The sequence below is a fragment of the Callithrix jacchus genome, chromosome 7 (assembly GCF_049354715.1).
Source record: "Callithrix jacchus isolate 240 chromosome 7, calJac240_pri, whole genome shotgun sequence".
Lineage (NCBI taxonomy): Eukaryota > Metazoa > Chordata > Mammalia > Primates > Cebidae > Callithrix > Callithrix jacchus.
Window position 1 is genome coordinate 7,634,749 of NC_133508.1, and position 16,171 is coordinate 7,650,919.

Sequence of the window (16,171 nt, forward strand, 5' to 3'; positions counted from 1 at the left end):
TCACGAGGTCAAGAGATAGAGACCATCCCAGTCAACATGGTGAAATCCAGAAATTAGCTGGGCGTGGTGGCACATGCCTGTAGTCCCAGATACTTTGGAGCCTGAGGCAGGAGAATCACTTGAACCCGGGAGGCGGAGGGTGCAGTGAGATCACACCACTGCACTCCAACCTGGCGACAGAGCGAGACTCCATATCAAAAAAAGAAAGAAAAAAAAGAAACTAATCACATCTGCTAGATAGGGATCCAAGAAAAACAAGATACTGTCTCTTTATACACATTCCACAACCCCTACCTTCTTCCAAGAGATGTTAAAATGGCTTATATGTGACAACTTAATAAATGCGGCAGAGACAGAAAAGAGAAGCTACTTATTCAGCAAATGAATCCAGAAGCTCAGAGAGCGCTGCCTGCTATGCATCCTCACTATGTACAGACACTGAGGGCCGCAGAGCTGCATGAGACCAGCATCGGCATTCCCCCCCCACCCCCGAATTCTCGGAGGACTACTACCTGGGGGGTGAAACATGCTCGAGCAAAAGTTACTTCTCCAGGCCTCAGCTCTTCCTCTGTGGGTCCCACTGCTCGTCTAGGCATGTGGGGTGGAGTGTCAGATTTGCAAAAAAGAAGGGCTAGAAGGGCGAAAGGTGGATGACAGTGGAACACTGTGACCACATTTGTTTAACTCAAAGTCATGATTATTCTTTTAGCAAGGCCAAGGGCGCCTAGGCCCCTTGTTAGAGAGGCAATGGGCCAGAAACAGGTACTACTCAAAAGCGGACTTGCTGGCGAGATGGGAGGCCGCCTCCATCTGAGAGTAGCCCTGGCATCCTCTTCCAACCAGTGACAGTGTCTCTCTTCCCCTGAGGTAGACAATGACAAAGCTAATCAGGGCTGGACAAACCCTCCAGTCCAAAGAAATCCATCAATACAGAAATGCTTTATTACTTCATGAATTGCAACATCATTGTTTACAAAGGAACCCATTCCACTAAAATAGATGCATCAGGTGAAGGAGGAAGAGCTCAGAAAAAAAAATCCTGAGCCAGGTACGGTGGCTCACGCCTGTAATCCCAGCACTTTGGGAGGCTAAGGCGGGTGGATCACTTGAGATCAAGAGTTCCAGACCAACGGGGCCAACACGACGAAACCCCGTCTGTACCGAGGCGGCTCACACCTGTAATCCCAGCACTCTGGGAGGCCGAGGCAGGTGGAACACCTGAGCTCCTAGTTCGGGGCCAACCTGGCCAACGTGGAGAGAACCCTTCTCTACTAAAAATTACAAAAATTAGCTAGGTGTGGTGGCGGGCACCTGTAATCCCAGCTCCTCGGGAGGCTGAGGCAGGAGAATCACTTGAACCCGAGAGGCAGAGGTTGCAGTGAGCGGAGACAGCACCACCGCACTTCAGTCTGGGCGACAGAGTGAGGCTCTGTCTTAAAAAAAAAAAAAAAAAAAAAAGGACAAAAGACAAAGCAAAAAGTAAAGAAAGGAAAAAATGGGTACTAGGCTTAGTACCTGGGTGACGAAATAACCTACAACAAACGAGTTTACTCATGTAACAAACCTGCACATGTACCTCTGAACTTAAACATTGCAAAAAATAGACCCATCAAGAAATGGCAAGGGCTTTGGAGAAGAATTTGCATCTGAGGTCCACTATTCTCCCACTAACATAGGTAAACGTCTGGCGCCTGGAAAGAACGCCAGACACGTTCATCCCTGCCCGCTCTAACTGACCAGAAATTCTCCGCCTGGGAAAGTTTGTTTTGTGCCCCGAGGCAGAATGAAACCAGTCTAGTCTCTTGCTCAGGAGAAAGTCTTTGAAATACTTCCAGACAGGGGTCAAGTGTCCGCAGTCCCGCCGTATCTGGGTAAAACATCCCTAATTCTTCAACCATGCCTCACGTGACTTATTTTCCTGACCCTTCACCCGCTCAGTCACTGTCCTCAAATTCACTCAGGTAATCCACGCAGGCCCTCTTCGTGAAGATTCAGATACAGCCACAGGCCCAGTGTATACCAGGTCCTGCGGGGGGGGGGGGGGGTCTGGGGCCCACACCGGGGGCTAGCAGCGATCCCTGGGTGCTCAGGAAGCTTGGGCGGCGCCTCCACCGCGGACCTGCCCCGGACCCGCATCCACTCGCGGGGCGGGGTGAGCCGCCCGCTTCTCCCGCGCCCTCAACCCAGAAGGAAATCGGCTGCACGCCCGGGCCGCCCCGCAGAGTCCAGATGCTTAAAGCCCTCGCAGTCTGTTTCCTCTTCTGCGGCCGGCACGCCGACCGCAGCTCCACCCCCTCACCTCCGGGACTTGCAAAAACACCTCGGCCTATTTCCTCTGGAGTATTTACAAAGCGCAGCCGCTCCCAAGCCTTCTCGGAAAACACCATTTGCTGGGAACACGGTCCCAGAGCCCCAGAGCGCTGGGGGGCCGAGCACCGGATCCACGCGGAGCTCACGAGCCCGACAGGCGCCGCAGGGCAGGCTGGGGCGGCACGCGGCACGCCGGGAAGGCGCACGGCGGCACGTGAACGCGGCGTGCCGCGCGGCCCGGGCGGGGTGGGGCCAGCGCTGACCGGCTCGTGCTCCGCGGGCCGCAGCCAATCCGCGCGGACCATCGCAGGCCCCGCCCCCCCTGCTGGTCCCGCCTGCCCACGCCGGCCCCGCCACGCCCTGTCGGACCCGCAGCTGCTCTGGAGGCCCGGGGCCCAGCTGGCTTAGGCGCCCGAGATGCACCAGGGAGGGAGCAGGGGCGGGTGCAATGAGGGGAGTGGGGTTTGGGCGCTCACCGTGCCCAGAGCGGGGCTCCCAGGAGCTGAAGTCCCGCCAGACCCCCGACCTCCCAGTTGGGTCCTCCCTGACCGCCCTATCTCACCACCCTCAGCACAGGGACTTGCCTCTGCCCGGATGACGCCAGGCTCCAGGTGTATCTAGGACTAAAGAGTTGACATCCAGTCTGTATAGGGTTGAGGGATTACCTTAAAAGTTCCTTTGGGTTATTAAAAAAGTAATATACACTCGTGCGACGATCGAGAATTATAGAGGGAACTTAATATATTCGTCGTGGAGTTCCCTTCCAGACTCTCCCATCTCTGCAGATGCTTTTTAAGCCCCAGGAGGTTTGGCGTTGGCCCCCACCTCTGCCCTGAATATCTGACCTCCCTCTACTCGGCGTCATCACCCATGGGGTGAGGGTCAGAGGTTATCACGAGGAAGTGTATGTCGCTCAGGAGTACGACCAGTGGCAAAGGAGATTCAAGATGAAGACAGCATTCCTGGGGAAAACACAGGAAGCAAAGGAAAGAAGATTATGGAACGGGGGAAAGAGAGGAAGAGCTCTGTGCTGCTGGTCTGGAATAACTGATGCGTTTGAATTTACAATTTTAAAATGGTTGCCAGCTCCATCCATAGAAAAGGGAACACGGACCTCCAGTAGCAAGAAGCAACACACAAAAGCCCGGATGCAGGCTTCTAAGGACCACGCTCCACTCAAAGTACCCAGGGCTCCTTGGAGGAGCGGCTGGTCCCAGGGCCGAGACCGGGAAGGACACAAGGAGCCTGGAACAGGAGCTAAGGCAGAGCTCAGAAGCTGACGGGGTGTGTCAAGAACACAACAGCCAGCCTGAAAGTGAATATATTTAACACTACTGAGTTGTATACTTAAAAATGGTGACGATGGCAAATTATATTTACGACAATTAAAAATTTTTACATTAGAACTTTAAGACCAGCCTGGGCAACACAGTGAGACCCTGTCTCTACAGAACAAAATATTAGAAAATTAGCCAGGCATGGTGGCACACACCTGTAATCCCAGCTACTCGGGAGGCTGAGGTGGGAGGGATCGCTTGAGCCCAGGAATTCGAGACTGCAGCAAGTCCTGATGGTGCCACGGCACTCCAGCCTGGGTAACAAAGCGAGGTTCTCTCTCTCTCTCTCTCTCTCTCTCTCTCTCTATATATATATATATATATATATATATATATATATATACATACACGTATATATACGCGTATACGCGTATATACGTATATATGCGTATATACGCGTATATATATATACGCGTATATATAGAGATACATATATATGAATCTATATATATATAGACATGTATATGACTGAAGGACATGACAAAATGAAATAAAATAATACATTTTTAAATTTTTTATAAAGATTATTGGGAACAGGAAATTTTATTCGCATTTTGTGAGTGATCACAAAGGGTTCCTCCACAGATGACGTTTTAGTGACAAATGGGAAAAGTTCCTTTACAAATGACCCACACAGATGGAATCCCCATATTGCTCTTAGAGTCACCCTGGACCCGGCGGTGGCTCAAGCCTGTAATCCCAGCACTTAGGAGGCCGAAGTGGGTGCATCATGTGAGGTCAGAATTCAAAACCAGCATGACCAACATGGCGAAACCCTGTCTCTACTAAAAATATAAAATTAGCCGGTGTGGTGGTGCGTGCCTGTAATCCCAGCTACTCAGGAGGCTGAAGCAGGAGAATCACCTGAACCCTGCTGGCAGGAGGAGGCTGCAGTAAACCGAGATTTTGCCATTGCACTCCAGCCCAGGCAGCAAGAGCAAAACTCCATCTCAAAAAAAAAAAACCCTAACAGCACTAGGCAGGGGGAACTTGCAGAGGCCCTGAGTGCTGAGTCTTGAGTGTTTGAGCAATAGAAAGAAGAGCCCAAATGAGGTCAGATGCTGTGGCTCATGCCTGTAATTCCAGCACTTTGGGAGGCCAAGGCAGGTGGAAGAACTGCTTGAGTCTAGGAGTTCAAGACCAGCCTGGGCAAGATGGCAAGACCCCCGTCTCTATTAAAAAAAAAAAAAAAATAGCCAGCATGGTGACACACACCTGAAGACACAGCAACTGGGGAGGCTGAGGTGGGGGAATCACTTGAGCCTGGGAGGTCAAAGCTACAGTGAGCCACTGCACTCCAGACTAGGTGGCAAAGCAAAACCCTGTTTCAAAAAATAAATCAATAAAAAGTGTCTTACTATCTCTAACGTTTTTGTTTTTTGTTCTTTTAAATTGAAATGGAGTCTTGATCTCTCACCCAGGCTGGAGTGCAGTGGTGAAATCGCGGCTTACTGCAACCTCCACCTCCCGGGTTCAAGTGATTCCCATGCCTCAGCCTCCCAAGTAGCTGGGATTGCAGGCACCTTCCACCGCCCCTGGCTAATTTTTGTATTTCTATTAGAAACAGGGTTTTACCATGATCTCGAACTCCCGACCTCAAGTGATCTGCCCACCTCGGTCTCCCAAAGCACTGGGATTACAGGCGCCAGACTGTTTTGGGATTTTCAACAGGCATCAACAATATTGAGAGTTGCTGTCTATTTGAGTGTATCTTATTTGCATATTGCCTTGTGTGAATATACTAAGAATAATTTATCCTCCTGCCAAAGTGCATTTGCACCATATAAAGGTTTTTCTATGATTATGCTGCTATGAACATGACTATGTGAGCCCCAGTTGCTCTCAGTGACCAGCAACAATAGGAGTGATATTGCTGGTTTCAGAGCATGTGGGTTGGTTGGTTGGTTTGTTTTTCGAGTCAGGGTCTCACTCTGCCACCCAGGCTGGAGTGCAGTGGCATGGCAATCTTGGCTCACTGCAGCCTCCACCTCCCGGGTTCAAGCGATTCTACTGCCTCAGCCTCCAGAGTAGCTGGGATTACAGGTATGCACTATCATGCCTGGCTAACTTTTGTATTTTTAGTAGAGATGGACTTTCACCATGTTGACCAGGCTGGTCTTGACCTCCTGATCTCAGGTGATCTACCCGCCTCGACCTCCCAAAGTTCTGGGATTACAGGCGTGAGCTATCGCACCCGGCCAAAGCATGTGAATTTCAACTTTACACCAAAGAAAAGACCAAACTGCCTCAAAGGCGCTTGTGCCACTTGTAGGCCCACCAGCAGCGTGTGATGGGCTCCTGTGGTCCACATCCTCCCGACACTTAAAGCCACCGGACTTCTTTATGTCTGCCCGTCACGTGGAGTGAAGCCTGTCTTCGTTTTGGTCTCAATCTGCATTTTCCTGATCACTAAAGCAGTGAAGTTTCTTTATTTCCTTTTGTTACATATTGCCTGACTTTTAAAAGGCTTTCCCAGTAATTCCATTACTTCATATAGAAGCCAGAGAAAAGAGCACAGTCACAGAGAAACAATGGACAGCCTGCTTGCTCAGTCAAGTCGGTTCTTCTGTAACGTGGATTAGGATTTACTGTTACACCATGTGTTACATATTACTCATTCAAAAATGAATTTTCAAAAGTTTTATAAGCTTAAGAAGTCAATTTCCTATAAAGCAGCCGTGACAGCATGACCTTTTGCTTCACTGAAATCATAAAGGAAAGCTTTTCTATAATCCAGGATTTGAACAAAACATGATTTCAGCCTAAAGAGGCTTCCCTTTGTCATTCTCCATTTATAAAAAGGACCCGGGAAATGGTGTGACAACAGCAGACGGTATCCTTGGGGTTCCGCATGCTGACTCATTTATAATAAACGAAGGACATTTGACTTCTAGAATATTTTCACTAAAGACACAAGCTATTTACAGATTCAGATTCCTTTGCTGTTGTTATGAGGCAGCAAGTTGATGACAAAATCCTTGTTTCCATTTTCTAATAAGTCTGTTTGGCAGAGTTGCTTTTTTACATTTTTTTTTCCAGACGGATTCTTGCTCTATTGCCCAGGCTGGAGTGCAGTGGCACAATCTTGGCTCACTGCAACCTCTGCCTTTTAGGATCAAGCTGTTCTCCTGCCTCAGCCTCCCAAGTAGCTGAGACGACAGGTGCCTGCCACCACGTCCGGCTAATTTTTGTATTTTTAGTAGAGAAGAGGTTTTCCCATGTTTCCCAGGCTGATCCTGAACATCTGACCTCAGGTGATCCACCTGCCTCGGCCTCCCAAAGTGCTAGGATTACAGACATGAGTCACCACGCCCAGCCCAGAATTGCTTTAAAAAGACAATTTGAGCTGGGCACAGTGGCTCACAACTGTAATCCCAGCACTTTGGGAGGCACAGGTGGGTGGATCACTTGAGGTCAGGAGTTCTAGACCAGCCTGGCTACCATGGAGAAACCCCATCTCCACTAAAACTACAAAAATTAGCCGGGCGTGGTGGTGGTGGGCACCTGTAATCCCAGCTACTCGGGAGGCTGAGGCAGGAGAATCACTTAAAATCTGGGAGGCAGAGGTTGCGGTACGCCGAGATTGTGTCAGTGCGTGACAGCCTGGGCAGCAGAGCGAGACTCTGTCTCAAAATAAATAAATAAATAAAAATTATTTAATTAATTAATTAATTAAAAAGAGAATTTGCTCTTCTTTGGAGGCTGGGCGTGGTGACACATGCCTATAATCCCAGCACTTTGGGAGGCCAAAGTGGAAGACCAGCTTGGATGACACAGGGAGACTTTGTCTCTACAAAAAGTTAAAAAAAAAAAAAAAAAGCTGCATTCGGATCACAAGAACAATGGGGTGGGGGGGAAGCAGAGTGTGATGGGGGGTATCTGTGGTCTCAGCTACTTAGGATGCTGAAGCAAGAGGATCACTTGAACCTGGGAGGTGGAGGCTGCAGTGAGCCATGATCATGTCACTGCACTCCAGCCTGGGAGACAGATCACGACCCTGTCTCTAAAAATAAACACGCAGCTGGGCGTGGTGGCTCACACCTGTAATCCCAGCACTTTGGGAGGGCAAGATGGGTGGATCACAAAGTCAGGAGATCGAGATCATACTGGCTAACATGGTGAAACCCTGTCTCTACTAAAAATAAAAATAAAAATAAAAAAATTAGCCAGGCGTGGTGGCACACATCTGTAGTCCCAGCTACTCAGGAGCCTGAGGAGGAGAATTGCTTGAACCCAGGAGATGGAGGTTGCCGTGACCCGAGATCATGACACTATACTGCAGCTTAGCCAACAGAGCGAGACTCCATTTCAAAAAAAATAAAAATAAATAATATAAATAAAAATACACACATATATATGTACATATATATATATATATATATATACTATCTCTTTCTTGGGAGCTAGGCAGTGGGTAACACACAGACACACAGAATAGCATAGTCATTGGAGACTCCAAAAGGTGGGAGGGTGGTGGGGGATGAGGGTTCAGAACTGCCGATTCCGTGTCTGCACACAGAAGATCTGCACTAGTGCCTCCTAAACATATCGACATTTTAAGAAAGAAAAATATCTTCCAAAGTTTCAAGCCAGCAGCCCAGGGCCATTAAGTGAACTTTCTTATTCTTTCTTTTTGTTCAAACACAAATGATGTTTTTACATCTATTTGTCTAAAATGAGGGCTTTTCTACTGAATTTCCTCAGCGACCAGATCCACAGCCCTCCTTTATTCGTGTGTTCAGAATGTTCCTTGTGCAAACGTCCCAGAGAGATTTGGCCCTTGCAGGTGGCTGCTTATCGGGGTGCCTTCCACCCTCCTGCCAGACGCTTCCTCCCGCCGCTGCCTGGCTCAGGAAACCTGCATAGAGGGTCGGAGGCGCCACAGCAGCCGAGGGGTACGTTCCCCAGCAGGGTCTCCGCCTCACCCGGACAACCAGGCACTTGCAGCAGGACCGGGATCACACTAGAGCCTGGCTGTAGGAAGCGTTCCAGGCATCACTTCCCACCGCAGAGCCTGGGAGGGGAGCTGTCCGGCTCCCCAGCCTCTGCAGAGGGAGCTGATGCCCGGAACAGGCATCTCAAAAGAGTGCGTCACCGCCTATCAGTGGCCTTGAAATCAATTTACTGGAATAAGAGCAGAAATAAGCCCAGAATCTTTCTTAATGAAATGGAACAGACTAGAAAGCGTCGGGAGGTACAGTATTGTCTGAGGATAAGTATTGTTTCAGGACATTTTTTGTCCAGGCTTCAAGGCAGAAACTATCATATCACAATTTCTGGGGCATCAGACTTTTTTTTCTAATGAATTCCGTGAATTCAAATGTGCAGCCAGGACCAAGAGCTGCAGGAGTGCGGTTCTTTCCTTCCGAGAAACAAGGCATCCCCACCACGGCTGTGAGCCAGCGCCTGCCACCCGGCAGTCACATCGCCACAGCCTTTCCCTGAAGTCTGCCTGCATCAAACAGGTCTACCACTTCCTAGGCAAGAGCTTCCTTTTTCTCGCTTCCTTTTGAAAGCCCACACTTCTCGAGGGGTACCCTCCCGACTTCCTGTTCGCCCCTGGCTGCCTGATCAAATCTTTCTCCAGTCCTGTGGCTGGACAAGCCTCCAGAATGACTTCGGCAGCCTCAGGGGAGGACTTTCAGAATCCGATCGCCAGGGGTCAGTATCTGAAGCAGACAGTCAGGACACCAGACCAACTCCACCCTAAGAAAGCACAGCTGCCACCCCTCAAGCCGCAGTAGCACCCCAGCATCCTCACCTGTGCAAGGGGCCATGGCCTCTGGGAAATGTGCTCCTTGCTCCTCTGGCTGAGGACTGGGGCGTACCAGATCTCACTTTCTGACAAGTGAGTGTTGACGCCCAGGCCAGGGGAAGCGTCTTTTTCAGCTGTCACGTCAAAGCACCTTCCGGAGCCGTGGCTGGAGACACTGCTTGCGGAAGTGACACGACTACCAAACCCCTCTGCTCTTCACACACCTTGTGGCGGCCCCAACCAGAACCTCAACGTCCCTGGGGCCAGCTCCCCAGGTCAGACCTGCACGAGAGATGCCACCAAGAGTCATGTTCACTGCCGGTGGGAACTATGGTAAGTGGGACAGTGATCCACAAACTGGGGCTCCCTTCCTGTGTCCCTGTCCCTGCTGTCCTGGTCCACCGTCGTAACCGCCCAGCTGGAGATCGTGGAACTCTTCCTCTGCAGTTATGAATGACAGGCACTCTCTGTTTTTTAGTGTTGTTATTGTTGTTGTTTTGAGCTGGAGTCTGGCTCTGTTGGTTGAGCTGGAGTCAGGCTGGAATGCCGTGGCACGATCTTGGCTCACTGCAACCTCCTCCTCCCAGATTCAAGTGATTCTCCTGCTCTGCCTCAGCCTCCCAAGTAGCTGGACTATAGGCATCTACCACCACACCTGGCTAATTTTTTGTACTTTTAGTACAAAAGTACGGGCTTTCACCATGTTGGTCAGGCTGGTCTCAAACTCTTGACATCAAATGATCCACCTGCCTCAGGCTCCCAAAGTGCTGGAATTATAGGCATGAGCCTCCGCGCCCAGCCTGATAGGCAATTTTTGTATTCTTTATCATTTCCTGCGTTTTCCAAGTAGCCTAGAGTTGAACATATAAAGAAAGCACTAGGGCCTGGTGCGGTGGCTCATGCCTTGTAATCCCAGCGCTTTGGAAGGCCAAGGTGGGCGGATCACAAGGTCAAGAGATCAAGACCATCCTGGCCAACGTGGCGAAACCCCATCTCTACTAAAAATACAAAAATTAGCCAGGCAGGGTGGCACGCACCTGTGGTCCCAGGTACTCCTGAGGCTGAGGCAGGAGAATTGCCTGAACCCAGGAGGCGGAGGTTGCAGTGAGCTGAGATTGCGCCACTGCACTCCAGCCTGGTGACAGAGCAAAACTCCTTCTCAAAAACATAAAAAGAAAGAAAGAAAGAAAGCACTAGGACTTCCAACTTTTGAAATTAATTAAACCTTTTCTCTGACCATCTATGCACAGTCATTCTTTCCTGACATACAGGAAAAAAGACCTGCTGCTAGGTGACTTGAAGGATTCTTTGTCCAGGAGCCACCTGAAAGACCCACAGACCCATGATCACTACAGCCTGACATCAGAGTCAGAAGGTTCCAAGCTGTGTTAATAGGAGAGAATCTAGAATGTGCATTCAGGAGCTTGGATCCCCACACTGACGTTTTTGGTCAGGAGCTTGGATCCCCCCACTGACATTTTTGGTCCATAAATTTCAGCCCCAGAGCCAAAGCTGAAGGAACGCATAGCCTGGAGAATTCAAGGTCATGGCCTCTTCATTTGCCACTTGCCTGAAGACTTGGCAATCTGACCTGGAGATGCAGGGAGATACCAGGTCATGTGCCCAGGACAAAGTCTTTGGAGGACAAAGGTGCAGGCGGAATTAATTCCTTTGGCTTCTTGCAGCCGACTTAGCCAGGAAGCGTGGGGGCTGGAGACTCCGTGTATGCGACAAGCATCCAAGCGATTAGGAAGCATCGATCTCCAATTAGAGAGGACCTTAGCTCACCCCCTTCTTTGACAGATGGGTAAACTGAGGCCAGGTGCCCTTAAGTGGTTTCCATGACGGGCCCCTGCTTCACACAGCCCGCAGCATAACTCCCACTGCCTATGCCTTCCTGCCTGAGCAGCTTCCAGAACTGTCCCCTGCAGCAAAGGATCTGTAGACATGACCACAGTCCTGCAGACTGAGCGGAGGGAATGGTCTCCGTGTGCAGATGCTCAGAAAGTCGTGATGTTGATAGCCAGAAGGTGGTGGGTGTGATGAAGAGACTTGAAGCTCTGGCCTCAGGTCATGTTCTCCCTGGCGCACACCCTCCCTGCCCACTGTCCCCCACTGCCTGGGTCCTCCCCACCCTCCCCACCCTCTCCTGTGACTTTGTGGCTCCTTTCCCCATGTTCGACTTATCCAGTTTCATCTACGTACAAATACTGGGAAGGATGGGAAGACAGTGTGATTGGGTTTCCAGCCCGAGAGGCATCCACAGCAGATGCTGAGGCAGTGGGAGGACCGCTATGTCTGCACTGGGCTACAAGTTCACGCCACCACCCGCAACTGAATTTTAAATTTTTTGGTAGAGACAGGGTCTGGCTATGTTGTCTAGGCTGCTCTCAAATTCCTGGCCTTACGTGATCCTCCCACCTCAGCCTCCCTAAGTGCTGGGGTTACAGGCGTGAGCCACCACACCAGCTCATCAATTCTGTGTTTAAGGAGAGAAGTTCTTGCAGAGGAAGAACTGCCCCAGCGTCCCTCCACTGTGGTTCCCAAAGTTAATGATGATATCCATGACTTCCTCTCCATGTCCAGCTGAAGGGCTTCCTGCCACTTTTTCTTCTCATGAATTTCTTTTGTTTCGCCTCAGGACAACGACTTCTCCTTCTCGACAGATTGGCCAAAGATGCAGACCGTCCTCCCACTCTAACCACGTCACCATGGAGACCCACCTGGGTGAGCCCTGAACTCAATGCTCACACCGTCCTTCCCCCACCTGGGCCGAGACTGTGGCTGTCAGCTGTAGCTCCAGCCTCAGGCTGGACATAGGGGACATGGCCCAGATGCAGCCACCACCCACCTGGTACGGTTCCTGCCTGCCACATGCCATGCCACTGGGGTCCATGTCAGGCAGGTAGAATATGAGGTCTAAGTCCCTCTGGCTCCATTCTAGCCAGCACCATGGCACCAACCCAGCCACAGCCTATGTGACAGTTCAGGTGGTCAGCCAGTGCCATGCCCCCTCACTGCAGAGTTTAGCCCCCTCAGGTGGGGGCTCCTGCTGGGGACGGCTCTGCATTGGACTCCCCTCCCAGGCACGTGCTAGAGAGCACCACAGATGGGCTCCAGGAAGGAGATACTGTGTCTTTATGTTCAGCTGGTACCTGGCGTGTGCTAGTACATAGCAAGTGCTCAATCTAGAGAATGAATGAATGAAGTGGCATACAACCACTCACCTTTCCTGTGACTACATTCAGTAGCCGTCCACTAGTTCCTCCCATTTGAGGGACAGGATCAGCACTTAAGATCTTTGGTTGCTTCTCTGTTGTCCCCTCAAGACCCTCTCTCCTCCAAAAGGGAAACCCACCCAGCTCTGTGTCCCAGCAGGCTTTGCTGTATGGACCACACTGTCAGGCTCCCGGCCCTCTGGCTGCCAAAGCTGTGAGATCAGAGGGAGGAAGGAGTGAGGTCTGGGTGGGGATTCTCCCAGCTCCCTCTCTGCAGGCTACACTCTGCCTGCCCGCTCTGATAGAGCTCAGCTTGACATTTTCAACCTAGAGGCGCCAGTGCCCAGGGCTCTGCGCTATCCCATCTGGTTTTCGCATCACCAAACCTTCCCATCATTAAACTCCTCGACTTGCCCGTTACCCACCGGGCCCCTGATGGAGCTGATTCCAAAGTCTGAAGCTTGTCAAGAGGCAGAAGCACAGACTGGGGAGGGAACCCACAGCTGTCCCTGCTCGGCTTCCAGCCCACAGAGGACACCTTCTCCAGACGGCTTCTCTTGGTTTGGGAAGAGGGCGGTAAAGCCTTTTCATTTCCCAATTTTTAAATTACTTTTCTGAATAGTTAGCACATTCAGATGGCTCAACGATCAAAAAATACAGAAAGGTAGCTGTACCACTGTCTCCTGTAGCTCCGACAGTGCAGGGTTGAGGTGCCGTGCTGTCCCTCACAGGAGGTCCTTGATCCCTCCTAGCAGCTTCAGACCACCACTCCACACCAAACCCAGCCACGCCCTGGCTCCCTGGAGTTCCCACTTGCTGTGCTTGCTTCTAAGTAAGAGCTCCCACCTGCAGCAACTGGGGAAGCTCTGTCTAGATGAAGCCTCCAAGAGCCGGTGCCCTGGCTCACATCTGAGCGTCTGGGAAATGCAGGCAGCACTTAGGCCAAGCAAGATCATTTCTTACACCCCGGGGACTCCAGGAAGTAGCATCTGCCAAATAGGAGGATAACATTTTCCCTCTTCAGGCGGCAAGGTCTCCTCAGATTAAACAACAGTAACAATAAGGAACAAAACCAAAGCTTACCTTGGTTGGCAGTTTGCAAATGTTTTGTCCTGTGTGATCTAATCATGCACTAAGATATATTGTCATAAGGCAAAATCTTCATGTGCAAACAATACATTAGCAGCTTGGCTATTTAATACCTTGCCACATAAGGCACCCTACTGAGCACCCTGACAAGTAAACAGAAGTCTGTCCCTTTTAGGAGTTTGCCAACTGGAGCCCACAATGACAAAAGTGGGCAGAAGTGATGAAATCCGAGATAAATGATTGTCCCCTGAAGTTAATGAGTGCAGGAGGGACTCTGAGAGCCTCCAGAGAACCCAGAGAGTCAAGGTGGCCACATCAGACCTGGATTAATGGAGACACGGGGGACAGTGGCTGTGGGACTAAACGTGTCCCGCTGACGCTGACAGAGGAGTGGCAGAGCCCCTGCTTGCTGTCTGTCACCTTCCTTCTGGCCTCCTTCCCCATCTCCCCACCCCAACAGGACAGGAGAGTCAGCAGCCAGCCCCTTCGCGGCCAGGAGCTCACGCTGATACCTAGGCGCACACTTTGAAAGACAAGTCCAGTACAGCCACTAGGCAACTGGAATCCCACGCTGGCCACTCCTCTGAGTTATGAGAGAAGAGAGGCAGAAGGGCGGGTGCGGGAAGGGGAAGACCGCACGGCACAGGGCCAGTGCCTGGGGAGGCCAGACTGCCCCCTCTTCAGTCCCCAACGACCTCAGTGTCCCCAGGTCGCAGTGGGGGAGTCGGGTCTTGAGTGACAATCATCACCAACCAACCCAAACAGACGGCTCAGGGATCACACAGCTCTGAAAGTTAAATCGCGGCCCCCTCCTCACAGTTCTGCAGCTCCCCTTCTCTCCCGCGGCTTCCAGCTGAGAGTGGCCCAGAACTCTGGGCAGTGCTGGGCCTCCACCACCCGGCCTGTAAACCGGAGTCGAGTGCGCTGGGACCCCCCGGGGCCCGTAGGGGCCATGGGGTAGCCGGGCCTTTCTGGCAGTCCCGGCACGCAGGGCGGAGAAGGCAGAGGGCAGGCCCTGCAGGAGGGGCCGCGCCGCGCTCATCAGCCGGCCTGGGTTTGCTTTCCGGGGAAGGGCTCCCAGCCTCACGCGGCCGTCACTATTCATGTGCCGGTTTTGCTCAGGAGGCAACTGAGGCTGGGCGCTGAAAAGGCTTCCCTGGGGTCAGAGGACCGGAGGGGCAGAGGCAGGACCCAGGCCCGATCTGCCCCTCACTGTGCCCCCGAGCGCACCGCACCCACCCTCGGGACCCCGGACCCCGCCGCCCTCCGAGTCTCTCCGGGTCCCGGGCCCTGGTCTATCCGAGGCTGGTGGCTGGTGCGCAGCGGGACGCGGGAATTCGCCGCAAGTGCCGCCCCCGGTTCCGGCACGTGGTGGCGGCCGTGTAGTCGCCAGCGGGGACGCACCGGACTGGAGGAGATAGCGCAGATCTGGAGGGACAATGCGGGGCTGCAGAGGAGACGCGAGGCCGGAGGGAGACGCGCGGGACCGCAGGGGACCCGCGGGGCGGGAGGAGACAGTGCGGATCTGGAGGGACCCGCGGGGCGGGGGCGGAGCGCGGGGCCGAGGGCACCAGGCGGCGCGCGTCTCGCTTGGCTCCAGCCAGCACTGCCACAGCCCGAGCGCTCAGGGCTTCCGCGCCAGGCGGGGACCCAAGGCTCCGGCACGCACAGGCGGCCGTGCACGCTGTGGGCGTGGGTCGCGTCACCGGGACTCCTACCTTTCCTGAAGGGCATCGCGCCGGGGGAGCTCCCTGCGGGGCCGGCCCGCGACACCCAGGCAGGACGACGTCCAGGCGGCAGCCCCGTGGCTCGGGGCGCCTGCGGGCGGCGGGGCGGGCGAGGGAGGGGAAAGGGACATATTTGGTCAAAGCCTGGCGCGTCACCGAGCGGAGGAGGATCCGCGGATAGGCAGGAAGCGCGGGGCGGTGCCAACCGTGCGCTCTGGGCGCCCTTGGGCGGGGGCTGGGTCGCCTTGTCCCGCCCAGGTTCCCCCCACCCTTAGTCTCGCAGGGGCGGCCCGCAGCCCCCCAGACGTGGAACTTGTCGGCCCTGGAGCTGCTGCCTGCCTTTGCCGACTCCACGGGACCAGCGAAGATTGGTCAGGGAGGAAACCAACTCCTTCTTTTGCGCCTTCGGGCTGTTCCGGCCATCCTTCCGGAAGGACCGGACTTGGGGAAATTTCATCCCACTTTTACTTTTATGTCCTATGGGCACAGGGTACACGCTCAAATAACCAGCTGACTCAAATTGAACAAACTGATCTCCTGATATTTAAAACATCCATGCAAATAGCAATTGGCTGCTTTCCACGCGGTAGGAAAACCCTGCAGGAAAGGTACAGCCAGTAGGTGTGGGTGCTGTTTTTCTCTTTAATCTTTTCTTAATCAGAATTGATTTCTTAGCCTGCTATCATTCGTGGGTAATAGTCCAAATTCCTCCCTCTTTGGAAGGGAGATGAGCCT

The 16,171-nt window shown here is 52.5% G+C and overlaps 1 protein-coding gene across 14 annotated transcripts in view; it reads right to left on the reverse strand.

Annotated features, from left to right (window-relative positions):
* Nucleotides 1–15,538, reverse strand: part of PFKFB3 (6-phosphofructo-2-kinase/fructose-2,6-biphosphatase 3) — a 254,674-nt gene extending 239,136 nt beyond the window's left edge. For 6 of the 14 annotated variants that reach the window (XR_013519477.1, XR_013519480.1, XM_078329361.1 and 3 more), the window contains exon 1: nt 15,428–15,538. Coding sequence is in view for 8 of the 14 variants with exons in the window: in XM_078329361.1 (XP_078185487.1) it covers nt 15,428–15,443 (16 nt within the window). In the remaining 6 variants the exon portion in view is untranslated. Of the gene's footprint in view, nt 1–2,299; nt 2,646–15,427 lie in introns of those variants that run through there. The other 8 variants (XM_054258427.2, XM_035306713.3, XM_035306714.3 and 5 more) reach the window with 3 other exon arrangements.
* Between the last annotated feature and the right edge of the window lie 633 nt (nt 15,539–16,171).